This window comes from Schistocerca piceifrons, chromosome 6 (assembly GCF_021461385.2).
Source record: "Schistocerca piceifrons isolate TAMUIC-IGC-003096 chromosome 6, iqSchPice1.1, whole genome shotgun sequence".
Taxonomy (NCBI): Eukaryota; Metazoa; Arthropoda; class Insecta; order Orthoptera; family Acrididae; genus Schistocerca; species Schistocerca piceifrons.
In genome coordinates, this window is record NC_060143.1 from 62,172,563 (window position 1) to 62,195,968 (window position 23,406).

General features: G+C 42.4%; 1 protein-coding gene across 1 annotated transcript in view; it reads right to left on the minus strand.

The window, feature by feature from the left end:
* Nucleotides 1–23,406, minus strand: part of LOC124802925 — a 189,263-nt gene that overhangs the window by 43,734 nt on the left and 122,123 nt on the right. The window contains exons 2-5 of the mRNA XM_047263999.1: nt 16,157–16,202; nt 15,573–15,654; nt 14,083–14,178; nt 7,781–8,442 (exon numbers count right to left, since the gene is read on the minus strand). Coding sequence (XP_047119955.1) covers nt 7,781–8,442; nt 14,083–14,178; nt 15,573–15,654; nt 16,157–16,202 — 886 coding nt within the window. The remainder of the gene's footprint in view (nt 1–7,780; nt 8,443–14,082; nt 14,179–15,572; nt 15,655–16,156; nt 16,203–23,406) is intronic.

Below are 23,406 nucleotides of genomic sequence, written 5' to 3' on the forward strand. Positions count from 1 at the left end.
GATACCCCAGGAGCAACAGTGTCCCTAATTTGCTGGGAAGTGGCGGTGCGGTCCCCTACGGCACTGCGTAGGATCCTACGGTCTTGGCGTGCATCCGTGCGTCGCTGCGGTCCGGTCCCAGGTCGACGGGCACGTGCACCTTCCGCCGAGTCCGTTTACGTTCTTTTGTTACCGCGTCACGTGCCCGCCACGCCACCAGGCGCCATCGAGCGTTGCGGTGGAATGTGGTCATAAGGTTTTGGCTTAACAGTGTGCAGCAACTAGTAACTAATGCAAATAGCCCAAGAAACGCACACAAACAGAATTTAGGTAGATCACTGGAAGTTGCACTGCGCTGCTGTGTATGTAACATATTGGCGCATGTCGTTCTTCCTGGAAGATCACTCCCCCAGGCGGATCATAAAAACGCAGTACCTTTCTCGAACTTGTGGCCAGCCCCAGAGTGAAAAACAAGCAGGTCGAATGCACCCCAGCCCGTTTGCACTGCGTCAACACCGAAGTCCGCGGGCGTGCAGCTTACGAAAAGGTGTCGTATGGCCAGCCCCATTCAATAGTGGCCTATACACTCAGATGACATAAGTCATGAGATAGCAATATGCGCATATGGCCGCACGACACGAATTAACGAACTTTGAACGCAGAATTGTGTTTGTAGCTAAATGCATGGGATATTCCATTTCGAAAATGGTTACGGAATGTAATATTCCGAGATCCACAGCGTCAAGAGTGTGCCGAGAACACCTCATTTCAACCATTATCTTTCACAACGGACAACGCCGTAGCCGAAGACCTTCAGTTTAACGACCGAGAGCAGCGGCGTATGCATAGAGTTGTCACTGCTAGCAGACAAGCAGCAGTGGGTGAAATAACGGCAATAATCAATGTGGGAAATACGACGACTGTATATTCAGTGTTATTACAAATGATTGAAGTGATTTCACAGCTCTACAATAACTTTATTATTTGAGATATTTTCACAATGCTTTGCACACACATACAAAAACTCAAAAAGTTTTTTTAGGCATTTACAAATGTTCGATATGTGCCCCTTTAGTGATTTGGCAGACATCAAGCCGATAATCAAGTTCCTCCCACACTCGGCGCAGCATGTCCCCATCAATGAGTTCGAAAGCATCGTTGATGCGAGCTCGCAGTTCTGGCACGTTTCTTGGTAGAGGAGGTTTAAACACTGAATCTTTCACATAACCCCACAGAAAGAAATCGCATGGTGTTAAGTCGTGAGAGCTGACATGAATTGCTGATCATGATCTCCACCACGACCGATCCATCGGTTTTCCAATCTCCTGTTTAAGAAATGCCGAACATCATGATGGAAGTGTGGTGGAGCACCATCCTGTTGAAAGATGAAGTCGGCGCTGTCGGTCTCCAGTTGTGGCATGAGCCAATTTTCCGGCATGTCCAGATACATGTGTCCTGTAACGTTTTTTTCGCAGAAGAAAAAGGGGCCGTAAACTTTAAACCGTGAGATTGCACAAAACACGTTAACTTTTGGTGAATTGCGAATTTGCTGCACGAATGTCTGAGGATTCTCTACCGCCCAGATCCGCACATTGTGTCTGTTGACTTCACCATTAAGAAAAAATGTTGCTTCATCACTGAAAACAGGTTTCGCACTGAACGCATCCTCTTCCATGAGTTGTTGCAACCGCGCCAAAAATTCAAAGCGTTTGACTTTGTCATCGGGTGTCAGGGCTTGTAGCAATTGTAAACGGTAAGGCTTCTGCTTTAGCCTTTTCCGTAAGATTTTCCAAACCGTCGGCTGTGGTACATTTAGCTTCCTGCTTGCTTTATTCGTCGACTTCCGCGGGCTACGCGTGAAACTTGCCCGCACGCGTTCAACCGTTTCTTCGCTCACTGCAGGCCGACCCGTTGATTTCCCCTCACAGAGGCATCCAGAAGCTTTAAACTGCGCATACCATCGCCGAATGGAGTTAGCAGTTGGTGATCTTTGTTGAACTTCGCCCTGAAGTGTCGTTGCACTGTTCTGACTGACTGATGTGAGTTCATTTCAAGCACGACATACGCTTTCTCGGCTCCTGTCGCCATTTTGTCTCACTGCGCTCTCGAGCGCTCTGGCGGCAGAAACCTGAAGTGCGGCTTCAGCCGAACAAAACCTTATGAGTTTTTCTACGTATCTGTAGTGTGTCGTGACCATATGTCAATGAATGGAGCTACAGTGAATTTATGAAATCGCTTCAATCATTTGTAATAGCGCTGTATTAGGACAGTGAGGCAAAATTTGGTGTTAAAGGGCTATGGCATAAACTGGCTAATGGGAGGACAGGAAATAGCGCCAGGGTAGGGAGCCGTGACACTACATCTAGTCTGGGGGCATCCCTGGAAGACATTTTAGGTAGTGACACTATTAGGGTAATTGCAAATTTTGGCGATATACATCTGAGTAAATTGGCTTACTACGCCTATTTTCATTCTCTGCTTTCGTATGGCATCATATTCTGGGGTAACTCATCATTGAGTAAAAGAGTGTTCATTGCACAAAAGCATGTAATCAGAATAATTGCTAGAGCTCATCCAAGACCATCCTGCGGACACTTATTTAAAGAGCTAGAGATCTTCACCGTAGCCTCACAATATATATATTCACTTATGAAATGTGTTATTAACAATCCGAATGAATTCAAAAGTAATAGCAGTGTACATGGCTACAACACTAGGAGAAAGGATGATCTTCATTGCTCAAGGTTAAATCTAACTTTGGCTCAGAAGGGGGTAAATTATGAAGCCACAAAAGTCTTTGGCCGCTTACCTAATAGCACCAAAAGTCTGGCAAATAGCCATAGAACATTTAAAAGAAAATTAAAAGAATTTCTTAATGGCAACTCCTTCTACTCATTACATGAATTTTTGGGTATAGTAAGTGTGTAATTTCCCCAAACCCCACAAAAAATATTAAGTGTCATGTAATATTTTGTGTAATGTATTATATTGTATAGACACCTTTTATTAACCTGACACGTTCCACATCATTACGAAGTGCCGTATTCATGATCTATGGAACAAGTATTAATCTAATCTAATCAGACTACCGACTCGAGTGCCTTAGCACGATGCGCCTTCAGTGCTTCTCTTGGCCTCGTGATAAAACCGGTTGGACCTAAGAAAAATGAAGAACCTTGGCTTGGTCAGGTGAGTGTCGATTTCAGTTGGTAAGAGCTGGTGGTAGAGTTGGGAGTGTGGCGCAAACCCCACGAAGCCATGGACCGAAGTTGTCAACAAGATATGTGCAACCTGGTCCTGGGTCCATAACGGTGTGGACTCTCTCTATATGGCATAGACTGGGTCCTCTGGTGCGAGGAAACCGATCATTCACTGGAAACGGTCATGTTCGGCTGCTTGGAGACCACTGTTGGACTCCATGATCTCAAAAAATGACTGAATTTTTATGGATGTCAGTGCGCTATGTCACCGGACCACAATTGTTAGCAAATGGTTTGAAGAATATTCAGGACAATTCGTGTGAATCATTTGGCCACCCAGATTGCCCAACATGAATCCCATCCAACATTTATGGGACATAATTCAGAGATCACTTCATGCACAAAAGCCTGCACAGACAACACCTTCGCAACTGTGGACGGCTGTAGAGGCAGCTTGGCTCAGTATTTCTGCAGGGGGCTTCCAACGAACTGTTGAATCCATGCCACGTCGAATTGCTGCACTATGCCATGGAAAATGACGTGCGACACGGTATTAGGAGGTATCCCATGACTTTCGTCACTACGGTGTAATGTTGACGTGAATTCCCGCTCAAACGCACGTGAAAAAAAAAAAGCCTGTGTGGCTGGAGCGTCAAAGAGATGTTCGCTATTTAAAATCGGTAGCCCGTTTCTTAACTGCTGAAAGTGAAGTAGCAGACTCTTTATAAACTGCGTGGAGATAATATTTTGCTTTTATCCAAAGTTTGTAATTTTATGTTGCGTCACAGATAAAATTTTGTATTACGTGTTACACAGGTAGATTGGCTGATAAAAAAAAAATGTGGTGCACTCACAAGGGAACCTCCCCATCGCACACCCCTCAGATTTAGTTATAAGTTGGCACAGTGGATAGGCCTTGAAAAACGGAACACAGATCAACTGATAAAACAGGAAGAAGTTGTGTGGAACTGTGAAAAAGTAACCAAAAATACAAACTGAGTAGTTCATGGGAAGATATGCAACATCAAGGATATCGGAAACGCAGGAGCGCCGTGGTCTCGTGGTAACGTGAGCAGCTGCGGAATGAAAGGTCCTTGGTGCAAATCTTCCATCGAGTGAAAAGTTTAATTTTTTATTTTCAGTTTATGTGACAAACTCTTATGTTTTCATCGCTTTTTTTGGGAGTGATTATCACATTCACAAGAAAACCTAAATCGGGCAAGGTAGAAGAATCTTTTTACCCATTCGCCAAGAGTACAAGTTAGGTGGGTCGACAACATATTCTTGTCATGTGACGCACATGCCGTCACCAGTGTCGTATAGAATATATCAGATGAGTTTTCCTGTGGAGGAATCGGTTGACCTATGACCTTGCGATCAAATGTTTTCGGATCCCTTGGAGAGGCACGTCCTTTCGTCTACTAATCGCACGGTTTTGCGATGCGTCGCAAAACACAGACACTAAACTTATTACAATGATCAGAGACGTCAATGAACGAACGGACAGATAATAACTATGCAAAAATAAAGAAAGTAAAATTTTCACTCGATGGGAAGACTTGAACCAAGGACCTCTCCTTCTGCAGCTGCTCACGCTACCACGAGACCACGGCGAACCAAGGACCTCTCCTTCTGCAGCTGCTCACGCTACCACGAGACCACGGCGCTCGCGAGTTAACTGTCTCCATGATATTGCCTATGTCGCCCATGGGCTACTCAGTTTGTATATTTTGCTTATTTTTTCACAGTTCCACACAACTTCTTCCTGTTTTCTCAATTGATCTGTGTTCAGTTTATCAAGGCCTATCCACTGTGCCAACTTATAACTAAATCTGAGGGGGGTGCGATGGGGAGGTTCCCTTGTCAGAAGACATGTTCGATCTCCATCCAACTTAGAGTAGTACTTCTTTGTGACAGGTAACGCGTCCACCTCAGTACACTAGTAGTGTTTTTCGTTCTAAGTGTAGTTACTAAGCATTGCAGGGCACAGAAGGGACTTCAGCTGTTGGGTGACCACTGTGAGGAAGACAGAAATGCAAAATACTGGTATGAGACAGCGTTATCAGTACCTGTCAGAGTTTGGGGTCTCATTGAGGGTCACTTTTTAGCCGACTGGTCGAATAGTACGCTATCCAGATTTGTGGGGCATTCGGAGATGGATGGCACTGGCCCTATGTCGGATTGGATTGGAACATAAGAGCAGGCAAATTCATCGTCAAGCTACCGGTCGACCACATGGTACTGTGCAATAAGCTTTCATAGTGCCTTCACATCTGCGCCTGCCATCCGAGAACAAGTAATGGATTTCCTGCGACATTATGTGTGATCCAGCACAACTGGTCAAAAATCAGCAGCTGCCGGATTATCGAATTACCGTGCTTTGTTTAGGCTGATGTTAACACACCACGAACGGCAGCATTAGGAATGGGGCCGTGACCAGGAAGTGTGAACTGCTGATGAATGGGATCTCACTGTATTCGCCAATAATTTGCAATTCTGCACTGTCCTTGATTATCATCGTCAACGGGTATAATGGCGACCTGGAGAGAGGTCGCGTTGCTCTGTTGTTTTGGAAAAGTATAGTGGTGCCACACGTGGAATCATGGTGTGGAGAGCCAAAGGGTATGACTTCAGACCGAGGCTGGCAGTGACTAAGGCAACTCTGCTGGCACGCCACATCACAGGCGTCCTGTGTCCTGAGTGTTATCTCTCATGGGATAGTATATTGCTCGTCTATACATGGCACGTGTCTCTGTAAACTATCTGCGTGGTACTGAGGTACTCCCATGGCCAATAGGATTCCCAGATCTACCCCCTACAGAACACGTATGGGGCCAACTGAGACACCATCTCCATCTCAGTGCCAGAATCTGGGGCATCAAGGACCAGTTGCAACAGCTGTACGCCAGATTGCTTCAGGAAAGGAGACAATGGCTTTATTACACAATTCCCAACCGAATCTGTACATCCGGGTTAAATGGGGGTGCAACGTTATACTGATAAGTGGTCTCTCACTGGCAAATTCTTTGTAAATTTAACGCGATTTTGTAATCACTGAAATAACATGACACTTCCTCTCAGCGCAAGAAGTTTCATTTTGTTCCCCGACCCAAACCCCCTTTCTGTGTGCAACACTTTTTCTGTCATATCTGAACAAACTAAAACCTTCAGGCACGGATTACTGAAATAAGTAATAAATATTTACTTATTTCAGTAATCCGTGCCTGAAAGTATTAGTTTATTCAGATATGTTTTCATCAGTCCCTTTTTGTGAACTTCCAAACTGCAACTACAGGGCACTCAGTTTTGTAATTTCTTTATTTTCCATCTCAATTCCCCTGACAGCTTTGGTTAAAGGTGGTTGATTTCGAAGCTTCCCGTTCATTATCGACCCATTTCGTTAGCGTATGTCGGCGTTATTCCACACAGCAAGCACTTACCGATGAATTTAATCAAGGCACAGGTCTTATTCAGATGTATCTTCTTGTACACGTTGTACACGCAGGCATGGGTATCGTGTTACGTCTGACAGGGTACATATTTGTGGAATTCCAATACTACGGCGGTAAAAGGTAACTTAGTGTGAAGTATGCGCTTATATTAAGCCATAGAATGTTCGAAGACGAACATTTATTCCTAGCTTAAAATGTACGAACATTATTGTTAATCATTTCAGAACCACTCAGGTAACGGTTCGATAATGAGCGGGAAATTTTGAAACTAGTCACCATCAACCCTGATTATCAATGCATCTGAGACGGAAAGAAATAAAGGAGTAATAAAATCCATTTTGAATTAATGTTGTTTTATCTCATGGCATTTTGCGTTTTTGGTTGCTTTTGGTTTTATGTTGGGTTCTGCAATGTGGTGTATTTTTTGCAATGCCTGCCTACATAGGGTTTGTCATATTGTACAGTGCTAATCACTATACATGTACCATGTGATGTAGTCCCTTATGTAACTAAATCTTGCTAGTGAACCCTTTGTAGATTTCGGTGCATGCCGCATATGGTAGGCTGTGTCAGAAACTAGGTTGGCACCAGAAAGTAATGCAATTTGCTGCTTTCTTTGATGCTTTTGCAATCTCATTCGTTTTCAGTATGTGAAAGCTACCAACTGGCAAGTCTACAAGACTTTTGTCTTTATGAAAATTCACGAATATTGAATGAACTCCTGTTTCACCATAAATCGTCCAAAACTGAATATTTTGATTGTACGCTATTGCAGTTCGTCTCTAGCAGCGAATACATATAAGACGACCCGACGTTCCAGAAACTGTCTAAATAAACCTGTCAGAAAATATAAGCTCTCGAGCGCGGAAACTTAATAATTGTCATAATTTTCTAGGCTATTAACTCACACTTTACCATGAAAATCCATTTGACCTCGGCTCTGTAACTCGACAAATTTTAATAACTGTAGATTATTGACCAGAGCAAGTTGACATTTGGCTTACATTTCGCGCGACATATATAAACATAACAAAAATAAAATTTCATTCAGGTCTGTATCAACACCGCGTCAGTCCCCCACTGAGATTTTTTTTCTTATTCTCGTATGGCACATCTCTCTACAAGAAATGTATTCAGATGTTTACATACCTTTGAATATATAACGCCATTGAAGGGCCTGTTGAACTCAATGTTGATGGTCATCTCTTCCTTTGAACACACTACATCAATGGAATGTATGTGTGGAGGATGGGCCTCATCTTCAGTTGATCCAGTTGGGATTTCCGTGGATCCTGTACCTGTGTCTCCAATCACGTCAGCGCCGCCTGTTGGACTAACTGTTGGCACTTCGGCACCGTCAGTTGGAATAACGGTAGGCATCTCGTCACCACCTGTAGGACCAACGCCAGGTCCTGTCTCGCCTTCACCAGTGGGAACGACTTCCCCTCCACCTGTGACCTCTCCATCACCGGTACCAGGACCACTGGGCACCAAATTTTCTTCCGGTGCTGGTGTCGTCGTCGTCGTCGTCGTCGTTACTGGAGGTATGTACGGCGGAAACGCCTCCGTTGATGGAGGCAGATAAACGCCAGATGGTTGACTCGTCTGTGGTCCCTCACCGAATGGGGGCTGAGGAGGCGGTAACTGAGGATACTGACCATTGTTCTGTCCACCAAACGGGTAGAATGGTCTAGACGGTGGTGGTGTGGCCGTTGGGTTTGGCTGGAATGGTCGAGGCCGCTCTGAGCCAGGGACTGGAACTGGTAGATACGTACGTGCTGGTTCTGACTGAGACAAGGTGGAGTCTTGAACTGCAACAAGCAACAGGTTTATCAGCCAGTAAGCGCAGGTAATAAGTGGAACATGTTGTGTAACACACTTATCCTCACCAAATGTACTGGATAGTCCAAAAGCAAAATAAAAACTGAACGATCAATAACTCAAAAGTTATCGTGAGCGGCATGATGCAGCTTTCAAAAAAATTCACTGAAATACCTGTCATTTCTTTCTCAATAATGAAGGAATCTATTACCAAATTAAAGGCATTTTTGAACGACAAGTTCCAGGGATAATAGGGGTTCTCTGTTAAAAGTCCTATGGGCAATGAAGCCCTTCATTCACTTATGCAGACATAATAAGTTGTGGTATTGAACTATAGAATACCATCTTACAGGCTGCTGTTCAAAATGTAAGCTATTTGGTAATAAAATTTTCACTGTTAAAAATGGCCTGCTTCTTCAGCAAATTTATCCATTTTGAAGCAGTCTATTCCAATACTATAACTAAACTTTATGGTTCACTTTTTCACTACTCTCTTTCTTTTTCTGTTTCCTGGTGTTATTCCGTGTCCTCACAGACACGGCATGTTAGTTGGTAAACATATGAAAGTTGACCCCGGTTCTTCATTACAGTTCTGTCCATCCTTTATAATGTGATCCCTCATACAAGCTAACATCCTGACCTTTTCCGTCAGACAAGTAATGTGCACTGATTACTGACAAACTGGATATTCTTTTTACTTCTTTAACTGCAAAAAATCTAGATTCTGGAATCAAAGACGGCTTTCAGTTCGAATATTTGAGAGTACTAAAGCATAATTAATTTACACAGCAAAACAGGTCAAGGGAAAAAGCAGTAAAACAGAAATGTGATCCTTTATAAAGCGACGTAGCGAAAAGGACGAAACATAAATATAAAGTTCTATCGTTGAAGTTACTGCCACGTAGCCGGCCGCTGTGGCCGAGCGGCTCAAGGCGCTTCACTCCGGAACCGCGCTGCTGCTACACTCGCAGGTTCGAAACCTGCCTCGGGCATGGATGTGTGTGATGTCCATAGGTTAGTTAGGTTTAAGCAGTTCTAAGTCTAGGGGACTGATGACCTCAGATGTTAAGTCCCATGGTGCTTATAACCATTTGAACCATTTTACTGCCACGTAAGGCGCTGTGGTTGAGACTCTGAAAATGGATTTCTGGAGAAGAAGCTATGCTAATTCTGGGCTGGACGAACTGTGGAGCAATACAGTAAAGGAATATTTGGGAATCGAAAGACAGATATTTGGCATAATATTTTCTGTGATTTGTGTTTTTAGCGGATGCCAAAGAAAGCCAAGGAATATATGCAAATGGATTCACTAAAGAAAACGGAAATGAGGACGCGTATGACCAGAAAATGTAATTTTCAATTTCCTCGTGCTGAGCGTGAATTAACAGCAGCCAGGCTGCCGTTCTTCATATCTTGTTCTGAGACAGTTAAACGACGTATATATTTTTCTTATTAATTTAGAAAGTAATGAAGTGCGTGATAAGATATTATATATTGTTATGTTTTTGTTTTGTTGTGAAACCTGATAATAAAGCGATGTACGAAACGTAAGGACGAAAGTAACTTTCGCATGAAATGTCACTTCCAAATGACAACACTCCATGGAACTTGGACCATAGATATGAAGGTCGTTCAATAAGTAATGGAACAATTTCCAGTTGCAATAATGCGAAATTTGTTGTGGGACATCATGGATCATTCCCGCTTCAGCTCATATGTTTTCGTGAAGTTCCTATGGGTGCAGAGCTATACGCAGCCTTAAAAATAGCTTCTGTATGGGAGTTCCTTTTGGCGGGAAACCTGAGCATCGCAGATATTAATAGGCGCTTGCAGAATGTCTACGGAGACCTGGCAGCGAACAAAAGCACGGTGAGTCGCTGGTTGAGGCGTCTGTCATCATCGCAATAAAGTCGCGCAAGCCTGTCCGATCTCCCGCGTGCGGCCGGCTGCACACAGCTGTCATTCCTACAATGTTGGAACGTGCGGACACTCTCAGTGAAGGACGAAAGACGAAGAATAAAGGATGCGCTCTGCTGGATGCTATACGTGGATAAAGAGAGGTTGTTGATGCAGCAAGACGTTCGCTGCGGCGCCGACAAGTAGAGCGGTACCACGTCGCATGTAACGGAGATGATGTTGAAGAAAAGGGATTAGTAGCCAAAAGAGTTGTAAATATTATGTTGTATTGGAATCTTGAACAAAATCAACTTGCTTTCAGAAAAAAGTGCGTTGCATTATTTACTGAATGCCCTTCGTAGAAAGAACTGCTACAGTACAGTACAGTACAGAAGGTAAATAAAAGGAATACGCGATAAGAGGAACAGAAACGACACTTTTATTCAAATACAATAATTACATCGAAGTTATCGTGATTTATGATGTCCCTTGGCCATTACAAAAAGCAGGAGTCGTTCTTAATTCTTAATAGGGTTATGATCGCTACGGTTGGCAACGTGCTCCCAGGCCACATGATTTGTAAGGAGTTCTTGCGCTGTGGCGTTCCATTCCTCCAACAACGCGGTTGACAAATGCTGGATGGTCGTTGATGCATGTGAACATGCTGCCATACGTCGCACGTGCTGGATAGGATTTAAGTCTGGGGAACGGGCAAGCCATTCCGTATGCCAAATATCTTCACCTTCCAAGAACTCCTCTTCCATGCGGTCGAGCATTGTCTTCCTTAAGAATGGAGTCAGGGCCGAATACACACCCGAAAAGACGCACGTGGGGAAGGAGTACGACAGATGAGACTTCCGTGTTTAAAGATTTGGAGATCACTGCGCCCAAGGAACACTATACCTCCCCACCTGGACTACCGAAACGATGATATTCGACAACGTTCCTTAATTTATTGCTTGTTTTCAGCTCTCCGCATGTGAGGATACGTCTAGAATCACTACTCACACCGAATCTGCTCTAATCGGAGAAGAGCAAGCGACCCCACTTCTCCTTGGTCAAATCCCTACACTCTTGTGGCCATCGTAGACGGTGCCGCTGATGTGAGAGTGTCAACGGAATACAACGTACTGGCCGTCGGCCAAAGAGGTCACCCAACTCTGTCCAGTTGCCATTGTGGAGAGTGAGATTGCATGCCTTGCAGTCCTGTTACATTGGTTGTAATTGCAAGCGCTGTTTGATATGGGTGTCTTTTTGCCTGTTGCCCAACGTAGCGATCACCTGCTCCTGTAGTTGACCGTGGTCTAATCACCCATTCACCTGGGGTTCGGAACGCTCCCCATGCTGGGAGGAATACCAAACTCTTGGGCTACACTCGTCATACCTCGTTCTTCTTCCAGCTTCTCCTGTGGAATTATCCAAATATTGTCTCCGGGCCACGCTGTAGTGAAGAAACCACCACAGAACGCCGCAACTACTCGCTGACGCTGTCCTTTCCTATTCCTTCAACTACCTCATCTTACGGGACCAGCTCGATTTGGCGCTACAGTCACGCTGACCTCTCGCCGTGTAAAGTACAACTTTCTACACGTGACTGGAACACCTCGCACTTTCATTCATTTCCACCAAGTACCGTACCGTACTTGATCTAGTTCGTTCATATATATGTAGGCAGTGTACTTCGTACCGAGCGAAGTGAAGCAGTACTTACCACTGCAATTGTATTTCGGACGACGGTGGTGCAAATTCCAGTCAGGTTACCCAGATTTAGGTTTTCCGCTATTTCTCTAAATCGTTTAACGTAAATACTGGGATAGTTCCTTTGAAATGGACATCACTGATGTCATTCTCCATCCTTTCCTCAATCCGAACTCTCCAATGACCTTATCGTTCACGGGACATTGAACTTGTCTTTTTAAGTTTCCGTACCTCACTCGGTAGAAACGAAACCCTTATAGCCTGTCTGCCTATCCGACTGTTCAAAACCCTTTTTCTCAGGAACAGATGGACGTATCAAGTTGAAATTTATGTCAGTTATTAAGGTATACGGTACGTTGGCCATGTAGGAAAAGTGAAGCTTCTAAGTCAATGCACTCAGAAGGGATGGCCATCTATGTGACATATTTTGATACTAGCAAACTCACTCATCAAAACCTAGAGTACTTTCAGTTGGTCTAGAACCATGAAATAGAAATTTGGCAAGAAGAAATGTTTCATGTTACAAACAAACGTAGAAATCCGAAAACTGTTAACTCTGTAAATGTATCACACACAAAAAAAGTTTTGTCATTTGTTATCAGGCTGTCTGTCTGTCCGTCCGTCTGTTGAGACCCCTTTTTTTCGGAAACGGTTAGATGTGTCAAGTTGAAATTTATGTCACACACTAAGGTGTATGGTACTTCTGTGGTATAACAAACATTAGCTTCTATGTCTTTGCAGTCAAAAGATACAGCCATTTATGTCATTTATTTTGATGAAAACTCACTCATTAAAACCTGAAGGGCACTTTCTCTTGCCATACAATCGCAAAAATTAACAAGAAGAAAGGTTTCGCTGTACAAATAAAGAAAAAGGAACAGAAAATTGTTAATATGTAAGTATATCATAAGAAAAAAAATATTTTTTCTGTCATTTGTAATCCAGATTCAAACTTGAAAGTAAAAAATTAAAATCCAGTAAAACGGCCTTGATCGAAGCTGATGTTCATTTTGGTTGGCAACCGGTTTCTGTTTATAATTCAGACAGTCTTCAGGCCTTGGGCACCACGATGGCGGCTGGTTGCTGTTGGTGGAGTAAGGTCCACAAGAACACGGAACTCAAACCAATATAAACATCACTTGCTATCAAGACGGTTGTTCTGAATTTGAATATTTTACACTAATCACTGTACTCTCTCCATCGAAGGAATGTCTTTTAAAATTTGAAATTAAATCATTCTCGAAAACTTTGGAAACCCTGGGATCTTGCCAGTATTAACGTCAATAACAGACAAAAATCGTCGTGATCCGCTATTTCCGGAATGGATGAACTGTCTGTATACATGACTAAGTTTGTACGGAACCCTCAATGCACGAGTTCTCGCACCTTGCCAATTCTTTCATTCTTTTTCACATTTCGCAGATAAGGTATTTGGGAGCTGACGTGGGACTGGAGAATGTCTTATATGTAAAATTATATGGAGTATAGTTTCCTAGCAGATAAAACATGTGTGGGGAAATGCCCTCGAAAGGCAAGGTTTGCGTTCGCAGCATACGAACAGTCCCGAAACTTAGCCATTTTGGAAATGCTTGTACCTTTGGCCCGAATGCCGACGATCATGCCTTTTCCTACATTGTGACAACAACTACAGTGTTTCCCGCGTCCCTCGGCACACTTTGTATACCATCCCCTGCTAGCGCTGCCACTTGCGGTCTATGAGTGGTTACTTCACATTGACGCCGAACATAGGGCGTGGTCACATTAATGTGACTGGACAGTGTATAATATCTTTAGAGCTAAACTCTAATCTGAAGTTATTATGTTGTTGAATCAGCACCTAACTGAGTGAAATTATAGTGTTGTCCCATGTAATAATACAAGTGGATTACAGAACCGCCCATAAATTAATTACAGACTGCTTTGGGATGCAGAGAAACTTTCGTTTGACTTGAACTAAGAAAAATCACATAAAGTAAATAAAAGTACGGTAAGTAACAAGTGGGAAAATAACTCAGAGGGGTGTTACGTAATCTTACCTCCTCTTCTTGCAGGATTGGTATATCTGCCTTGCAACCAATCAATTATCGTCCGAACGGTGAGATCTGTTTGGGCTTGGCGCGACAGTCGAGTGCCTGCAAACAAACACAAAACAAAAAAATTAAAAGTTGTTCCTGAATCAAAAGCAAGCATTTTCCACAAGACAACGTTAAACAAAACAGGTGAACATCAAATCGAAGTAGTCGCGCGCGGTTCCAGTTCACTAAATTTAGTCCTAAACACATCTACTGTATCTCGAAGCGTTTATGTTTCGATAAATCGTGGTGATCTGTTTATCGAATATGGGGATAAGCTCTTCGTGCTATTCCGGGGAGTGGAATGTGTACCAGCACTGTGTTTCACGGTCTCCAATAATTTTACTTGCATAATCAACTCTATAGTAGCACACTGCACAGGTATTACACGACCAAGCGAAGTGTGGCTGCCTGGAAGAACATCATTGCGTTTTGCAAGCACTTCACATACGTCTGAAACATCCTTGATGCTTATTCTTTTGCATTCTGACGGTGGAGAAGGGCTATAAAGACTTACAATTATTATTCTATTTACCATTATGCGTGAACATTGTACATCTGTTCTCTTTTACAGAACAGTACTGTAAAGTGCTGTCTTCAACTCCAAGCACACATTTCTCTTGTTCGAGAAAAAAACGGCCGACACATTACGCATGTGAAAGAACATATATACACCAGTATTTCGGTTGATCCTACGTATAATCATTGTAACCTGAAACATGGTAAATAGCTCATGCTCCATGATTTCCAGTTTACTACATGGTCCCAAAAAAATAATAAGGTGTGTTTATTTTATTAGATACATTTCTCATTATTCTTAAGATATGACAACTTACACTCAAAACTATGTAGTGACTATAAAATCTGAATGCAAGATAAACTACAGAGAGAGCTTTATGCTACGGCGAATACCATTAGAATACAGATTATTTGTTAAAAGGGTCCTCTTGTGATACATTGCCAAGTGCTGCTGAAATGTATGAAAACAATGTGTTTTGACAAACAAATGTTCTCTGCATCTTGAAAATGACACGAACATTAAGTACCTGTTCTGTCCTAAAAAATACCGGCGAAGTAACGTTCAATAAGAAGTTACTAATGTGTTATATGTGCAGCTCTAATGACGTCATTGTCAACGGGAATTTAAACTCTGATCTTCCTTCCTTTCTTTTTTCTCTTGCATGATACCTCCTTAAAGACTTACGAAAACTCTTAAATAAAGGAAATTAGTCGGTTCTTGCCTTCGTCGTTGTATAAAGTATTTTCAGTAATGGGTAGACCTATTGAAGATTATCTGAAAAATGGTTGCATGTAATATATGATATACCGTCCTTCATAAGTCTAATTCATATTTCATTGTAACAATGTGAGTCTTTACTATTCAGTGAAGCAGTGATTGATTCAACTGTCTACCATCTATAGGCTATAATATTTGAAGTAAGTGAGGTTCTTACCGTCTCCAGGACTTTGTTTCGATAAATCATTTCGGAAGAAAAGCGCCTGGCCGTCAACCTCATATGAAAATCCGAGGATGAACTGAAACATAAAAAAAAACACATTGAAGACAGAACAGCAAACTAACTCATCATATTTTATTAACATAATACCATTGGTATGATTAAATGTCGGCAATGCGTTCTGTTGTATAATTTACTGGACAAGCTACATTTGGGTGTCACTTACCGCAGCACGTAGTGCACACGTTCAGTGAAAAGTTGAGTAGTAGGCTTTATATGTTGAAGGAATTATTTAACTTACGTTAGGCACTTATAGGTGAATGAATCAATCTAATAAATAATACCAAGAATCTTCGAGTCTACGTTACGACGGTACGACCGGGGCGAGAATGGCCAGGAGGGGGGGGGGGGGGGGGAGATGTGGTGCACCATTTTCACTTATTCTTGGTCTTAATTGCTGTATTACAACAACACACTTCTCCAACCACTGTACTACACTACGAAGGTACACCGTATGACTTTAAAACAGACCATAAATTTTAATGTCTTAAATATGGATGAATCAGTTATGAGATACGAACCAATAATAAGAGAAGTCCTTGGAGCTTGGTGGTTGGACTACAACACCTGAAATCACAACAACAAAAATTGTATTAGTACACTTTAAGTAGAGCTCTACTAGGGAAGTGAAATACGTTATCAATGAAAAAAAATTAATGTACAGGTATATATTCTCTTGGTATACAGCAGAAAATAATCACTTGCTCAATCTGGACAAAGTCAGAGACGAGCTAGTAGTGTAGAAATATCTCAACACATCTCGGGAATGATTCAAAGAAAACTAGTGAATAAAAAACGAGTTAGTACCTCACGATTCGGAGCGTGGCGAAGAATTCCACGCACACCATTGTCGGAAAGATGTTAGCAAATGGAAAATAATTTGTAGGCTGACTCTTTGGGGACTGACCAGATGCCTTCGAATCTAGAATCATTGTGCGAAGAGCAGTCGTAGGGAACTCAGTGCGACCTGTTCGTTCATAAAACCCACCGCTGACTGTTCTGCAGCGTTCTCTAGTAAACAGAATAAGTGCTAACAGGTTAACTAACCAGATTTTGTAAATGAACTGAAGAATTTCTAGCTAACAGAACGCATTGCGTTAGTCTTAATCTGAGACCGTCCATAACGACATTATTATGTGATTTACCTCAAGGAAATTATGTACAGGGTGTACATCAAACCTCTAGCGGTGATAGTTTACGTCACGGGGAACAATCTTTGTTAGATACAGGGTATTTGCTCACACTTTCAGTGGACACTAGGCGTCTTTTATGATTGGTATGCACCTGAGAGGCGGCAGGATGTAGGCACTCTGCAGAGTGTGTATGCAGTATGTGTTGCCTACAACCCTGTCATCTGATAATGATGTTGGGTTTGTGGGGGGCTCAACTTCGTGGTTATCAGCGCCCGTACAAATTCCCAACCTTTGCTCAGTCCGATCTCGCCATTTTCAGGAATGATGATGACAGCACAAACATCCAGTCATCTCGAGGCGGGTGAAAATCCCTGATCCCGCCGGGAATCAAGCTCGGGACCCCGTGCTCGGGAAGCGAGAACGCGACCGCCAGACCACGAGCTGCCGCCCCGTCATCTGCTCCGCCTGAAAGGGAATCAGCCGAGTTCATGATTTGCTTCTTTCTCCGGTTGGGGACACTCATTTTTGTAAAAAATCACTATACGTTTACGGGGGTAAGTAGTATGCAGATATAGCACACATGGTTAGTAGGTACAGCTGGTTCGCTGATATGCCATCATCTGAGAGCCGGCGAATTCAGTAAGAAAACAGCTAGTGCCACCTAGAAGCTTTGTCATACATTTCGTCTGTAACAAAAGTTATTTTCCATTATATGTTCCGTCATCTCTAAAGTTTGATGCAAAGACTTCGTAACACAACGTATAAAGGCCATTAGTATCGGTTTTTGAAAGCAGAGTTACTAATACTCCGCTGGCCTCTCAGGCTTGAGCTGACGGTGCAGAACAACCAGACAAGTTGACTATTCAGCCGATACAGGATCAATTTTAGAACACCACTGAGGTCATGAAGGTGCAACCTCTGGCGAAAAACTACACTAAGAACACCCACAGAGGTTCTGAATGAGGCTAATTAAATTTTCTGATCCTACGTATAGTAGCATCCTGGCGTAAAGACTGCTTGTCATCAATCGTTGAAATAAACTGCTCAAAAGACTGTTTGTACCACTCTCATGACAAGCACTTTTTAACGAAAATCTTGTTATCGGTAATTTTTTTACCGTAGGAAACACAGTCATGTTCAGAGAAAAACAGAACACCTTGAACGACCAGAGATAGAACGTTCATATTCACAGGACATGTTCAAAGAAATGATTAGCATTTCAGTCACCTTGTTTCAACCTGTGTTCTGTTGCCCAGTAGGCATAGAGTCCACCATGGTCCCTGATAACATGTTCCATGCGTGATGGGATCGGCACGTATAAGGCGTAAACAGAGTCCTGCGGTATAACCACCCATGCTGCATTCACCTGTGGTGGTTGGCGTTGGGTGACAGTCCTGCATCCGTCGTTTCACTGTATCCCACACATTTTCGATTGGCGACAAGTCTGGTGATCTGGCGGGTCAGGGTAAAAGACTGACATCCTTTGACACCGAGAAGGCACGTGTTCATGCAGCAACATGTGGTTGTGCATTGTCTTGTTGAAAAATGGCGTCTGCGTTGTTGTGCATAAAAGGTATGGAATCAGGTCGCAGGATGTCATTTACGAAGGTCACACTGGTCACAGTTCCCTGGACACGCAACAACTGTAATTTGTACCCAGTAGCACCCCACACCAAAAGGCCTTGTGCTGGTGCTATATGTCTTCTCCGAATGCAGTCACTGTGATGCCGTTCAAAGTTGTCTGCAGCGAACCCAAATGCGGCTGTCATTTTCAAACAAACGGAACCTGAATTCGACCGAAAACATTATCTGGTACCATTTCTGTCTCCAGTTGCGACATTCCATACACCATTGCCGTCTAGCATGTTTCTGCACATTCGAGAAAGGTAGCCGGAGAAGTGGACGATGCGTACGTAGCCCATGCCGTAATAAACGGCGACGGACTGTCACTCTGATAGCGTATGATGTGTTACACTGTTCCAATGTTGCGACAGAGCGGAGGAGGACGCAGATCTGACTTGCAAGGCCATTCGGGTCAAGTGTCGAACGTATCGGGAATTGGTCTGGGAGGTGCGACCTGACCCATCTCGTATTGTCCTACGACCTTCCGTGAACCATCCTGTGCACACCCGTTGCACTGCCAAAACATTTCGTCCCACACGAGCAGCAATTTCTCGGATGGCTGCATCACATTCTCTCATGCCAATAATGCGCCGTCTTTCAAATTCACTGATTTGACGCCACTGTTTGCGCATACGTCTGCGAGGCATCCTGCACCTCTGTTCAAGTCACACTGATCCATTACGTTCGGTTTATAGCGACAACGAGAGCAGCAAGCACATTTTACCGGTAGGTGGTGTTGCGCCGCGATATCGGCGTTGACATGGTTCAAATGTTATTCGTTTCTGCAGAACATACTAATGTACATGTTCTGTGAATATGAACATCCCATCTCTAGTCGTCAAAGATGTTCTGTTTTTTCTGAATTTAGCTAAGTACAGTCTTCTATTTAATGAAGATAAGAGTAAATCAGCATTACCCTTACAACTGGGAAGAGTTTGCTATATGCTCAATTTTGGGCAGAACAATGTGGCTTCTGCGCGCTGTTGCAGTCTATCAAAAGCCCTTGAAGGGAATCGGAGAAGATGATTTAGCCCCCTGTACCGCATCACCGACTAATAATTGAAATACGATCATAAGAAGTATCTTCGTATATGTGTGACCGGCTCCATTAGTATTTGACCAATGGAAACTCGTACTTTAAACTGGACATCGTTTGTTCATTGGAAACGAAAGGAAGTGCAACATTGTTCTGAACATACACAAACGATTTATCAAACCATCAGCAACCGTGTAAGATTGTTCGGCGACGGTGCTATCTCTAAAGAAAAGTATCGCCATTGGACAACCATAAGAAAATGTTTAAAAATGTGGACAAAATTTTCATTTCATGTAATCAATGGTAGCTCTCCTTAAGGGTACGCGATGTGGCTATAAAATAAAGGGATTATTGAAGTAGAACATTTTATTTAAAAAACACACATATTTAGTTATTATCACCCTCAATACGCTGACCTCCTCTATCCCTAAAATGCCCCCTGCGAATTTTGCATTGATAGAGACAGTGCTGGAAGTCTTTCTCTGTGAGCTCCCTGATCGACGAGTGTCGCTTTTTCCTTTACTGCTTCAATGGACTGAAATTTTAATCGTTTTAAGGCAGGTTTGACATTGGTGAATAGATAACAGTCACATGGCGGTAGGTCAGGCGAATAAGGTGGGTGGTCTTACAAAGGGATGCTGTACTTCGCTGGAAACATCTTAACAGACAACGCGGCATGAGCCGAGGCGTTGTCTTGATGCAGAAGCCATGACTTCTTCTTCAACAATTCGGGCTGCTTTCTTCTTGTTTTCTCACGGAGTGGAACCCAAATAATAATGTCGATTAACAGTTTCATCTTCAGAAACCAAGAGAAGATACACAATTTCATGAATATTGATAAATACAGTCATCATCGCTTTCTGTCTTCATTTGCTGATTCGAGTTTTTTTCGCTCTCGGTGAAGTTGAGCCCTTCCAATGCACGGATTGACGTAAGTTTCTGAATCATAAATAAAGAACCAAGATTTGTCACTTTTATCACTTTTTCCAAGTAATTAGAATAATTTTCATTGATATTGAAAGTTTAAAGTATCGGTGCAGACATTTTCACGCTCTCTCTCTCTTTTTTTTTTATCGTGGGAATTATCGGCTCCAGTTTCATACACACTTTTCTCGTGTTAAACTGACTGTGTAAAATTCTCCTTACGCATTGTTTGTCAATTTCTACATCTACAGTAATCGATCAAATACTCAACCGACGGTCAGATCGATTCAATTACCTACTTTTTCGATATTTTCTTCCGTTTCTGATTTCGAAGGGCGTCTCAGGCATGACTCATCTTCAACGTCTTCTCGGCCATTTTGCAAATGCTTCAACCACTCAAAGACTCGCGTACGTGATAAACAGTCTTCGCTGTACACTTCTTTTTCTAAAACATAGGTTTCAGTAGCAGTTTTTCCAAGTACCATGTGAAACTTCACAATTCGTTGCCCTCTTAGGAGTATTACGCTTATCTTTTTCGGGCAAAACAAAATAACATCTCTTACGCATACGAAGACCACGGCCACACTGACGGCGCATTCGATTCTCAATCTTCGCGCTTCGCAGGAAATCTCTGGCAAGTACGTATTTACTACGTGACAGCATTAATGCCGTCATTTTATAGTCACAGCTCGTACGCTACTTGAGTAGAGAAGTGAAGCACCCAGGGCGGAGAAAAGAAATGAATTTTCACGGCTTGAGACGGAATGTGGCGTTATTTCACCGATTAAAAAATCGAGTCAGATTAACGAAGAACTTGACTGCATGAGCTGACTTCCAGTGTGAGGTTACAACCCGTCTGGTCTCGATGCATGCAATGATTCGGTTCGTAAGGGTGCCATAAAGCTGTCGTATCCTCTTGTGAGGCACTCTGGCCGACAAATGTTGTTACTGGTCCGTGTTAACTACATACTGATGAATGGGCTCATACTGCCAAGTCCTTTATGAATTTAACTTTATGTTATAATTAAATCAGTAACATCAAATAATGTCTCAGACGGTAAAATTTCGTTTCAGCTCCTCCTCTTCTGTTGTGTACTTAATATTTTTATCACGCAGTGTACAATGAGGACAGAATACTAACGAATCGAAGCGTGTTAGAGTTGCACAGTTTGGAGCAACAAGATATTGACTGTTATCCACATGCAGTGTTCAATTTCACTGATGTGAAAAACTGAGCAGTTTGGGACAGTCTGCCTTTTACAATTTTGGTAAACATTTTTGGAACAGTGCTCAATAAAGTATTATATTTTAACTAAAGTTCAGTCGTGATCACAACACTTATGTCTCAATAACATAGGTGACCGGTTTCGGTTATATTTATATAACCATCTTCAGACCTGTGAATTAATTTTAGAAAATACTAGAGACCAATCTTAACATAAAATGAAAAGTGTCTAATGACGGCGAAAACTTTAACAAGATAAAATAAAACTTATTATACCCATGGCTTCCTTGGGGGATGGTAGACGGAGCTCTCCTCAGCTGCTACGAAGTCATCTGATGGTTATAAGTGCTGAGCATGAGCTTAAATATGCAGAGGCGAAAAATATTTTTACGACCTTTTTGACGAAAGATGCACCTACTCTTTTGTTTTAAAATATAAGATTAGTTATACCCATGGCAAAAGCTATGTATGAAAAATATGCTATACAACATATAAATTTTTTTATTAAATTGAGATTGATTATTATAAAAACTATTAGATCGATGAGTTCTAAATATTTAATCAGCGGTCTCATCAGTTATTCAGACATACATAATACGGAACGTACCCTTGGCTGCTACCCTACTGTTATAAAGAATGTCACTATGAAAACTACAGTTAAAGTAAGACGATTTTGTAACATCCATCAAAGATGCAATTGTGATGTATGCGACTCGGTATAATCGATACATACCACAACTCCAAGGACTTTTACATCTTTGATTTAACTGACACTGTAATAGTATTAAGGTTGCCCATAGAGGGCACAGCTATTACGCATCATAGTTTGCCATTTTTATCTAAAATATAAATAAGTTTTACATATACTAACTATCTGTTAATCTGACATTTTAAACGAATCAATTTTATGTTATTAGTGTATTTCGTACTTTTATACTTTCACGATAGCGTCATATTATGAACGCTGATTGGCAGTTGTGAAGTAGTGTGAGAGGAAGTAGGCGGAGACTCTGCATATTTAAGCTCATGCTTAGCACTTATAACCATCAGTTGACTTCGTAGCAGCTGAGGGCAGCTCCGCCTACCATCCTCCAAGGAAGCCATGGGTATAATAAGTTTTATTTTATCTTATTAAAATTTTGTCGTCATTAGACACTTTTCATTTCATTTTAAGATTGGTCTCTAGTATTTTCTAAAATTAATTCACAGGTCTGAAGATGGTTATATAAATATAACCGAAACCGGTCACCTATGTTATTGAGACATAAGTGTTGTGATCAAGACTGAACTTAAGTTAAAATACAGTCTGCCTTTATTTCCTTTAACAAACGTTCAGAGATATGCAATTAACACAAAACACTTAAAAAAGTCACTTTATGCACACCGCCTGCTGCACCGTTCAGGCTTCGCCTCGTCGGATATGTACCGCAGCTGTCAAAATCGCAAAGTCTGCAGTCACCCCCAGTGACACCGACAACGGTGGACCCCGCCGATGACCGACATTGGGTGATCTTTTCAAATCGGTATTCTAGCAAGTGCGCTTTATCAGTGCAACCGATCCCGTCGCCGCAACGTGCAGGCTTCAGACTGCAGTCGCTAAAGTATGTATCAGTTTGTTTCGACCGATCGAATCGGCCGACGTTCCCTACGAAATTTTTAATTTTAGTGCACGATGAGGATGAGAAAGGTGGAAACCAGGATATGATTCGGAATTGGTCTACTATTCGTGCAGACGATGTTGTCACTCGGCTCTGTGAGTGATGGGAGGAATAGTAAATGGGAAAGGCCTTTGCAGTCGCTCCCATTACCCAACGCGGCGATTGTCAACTT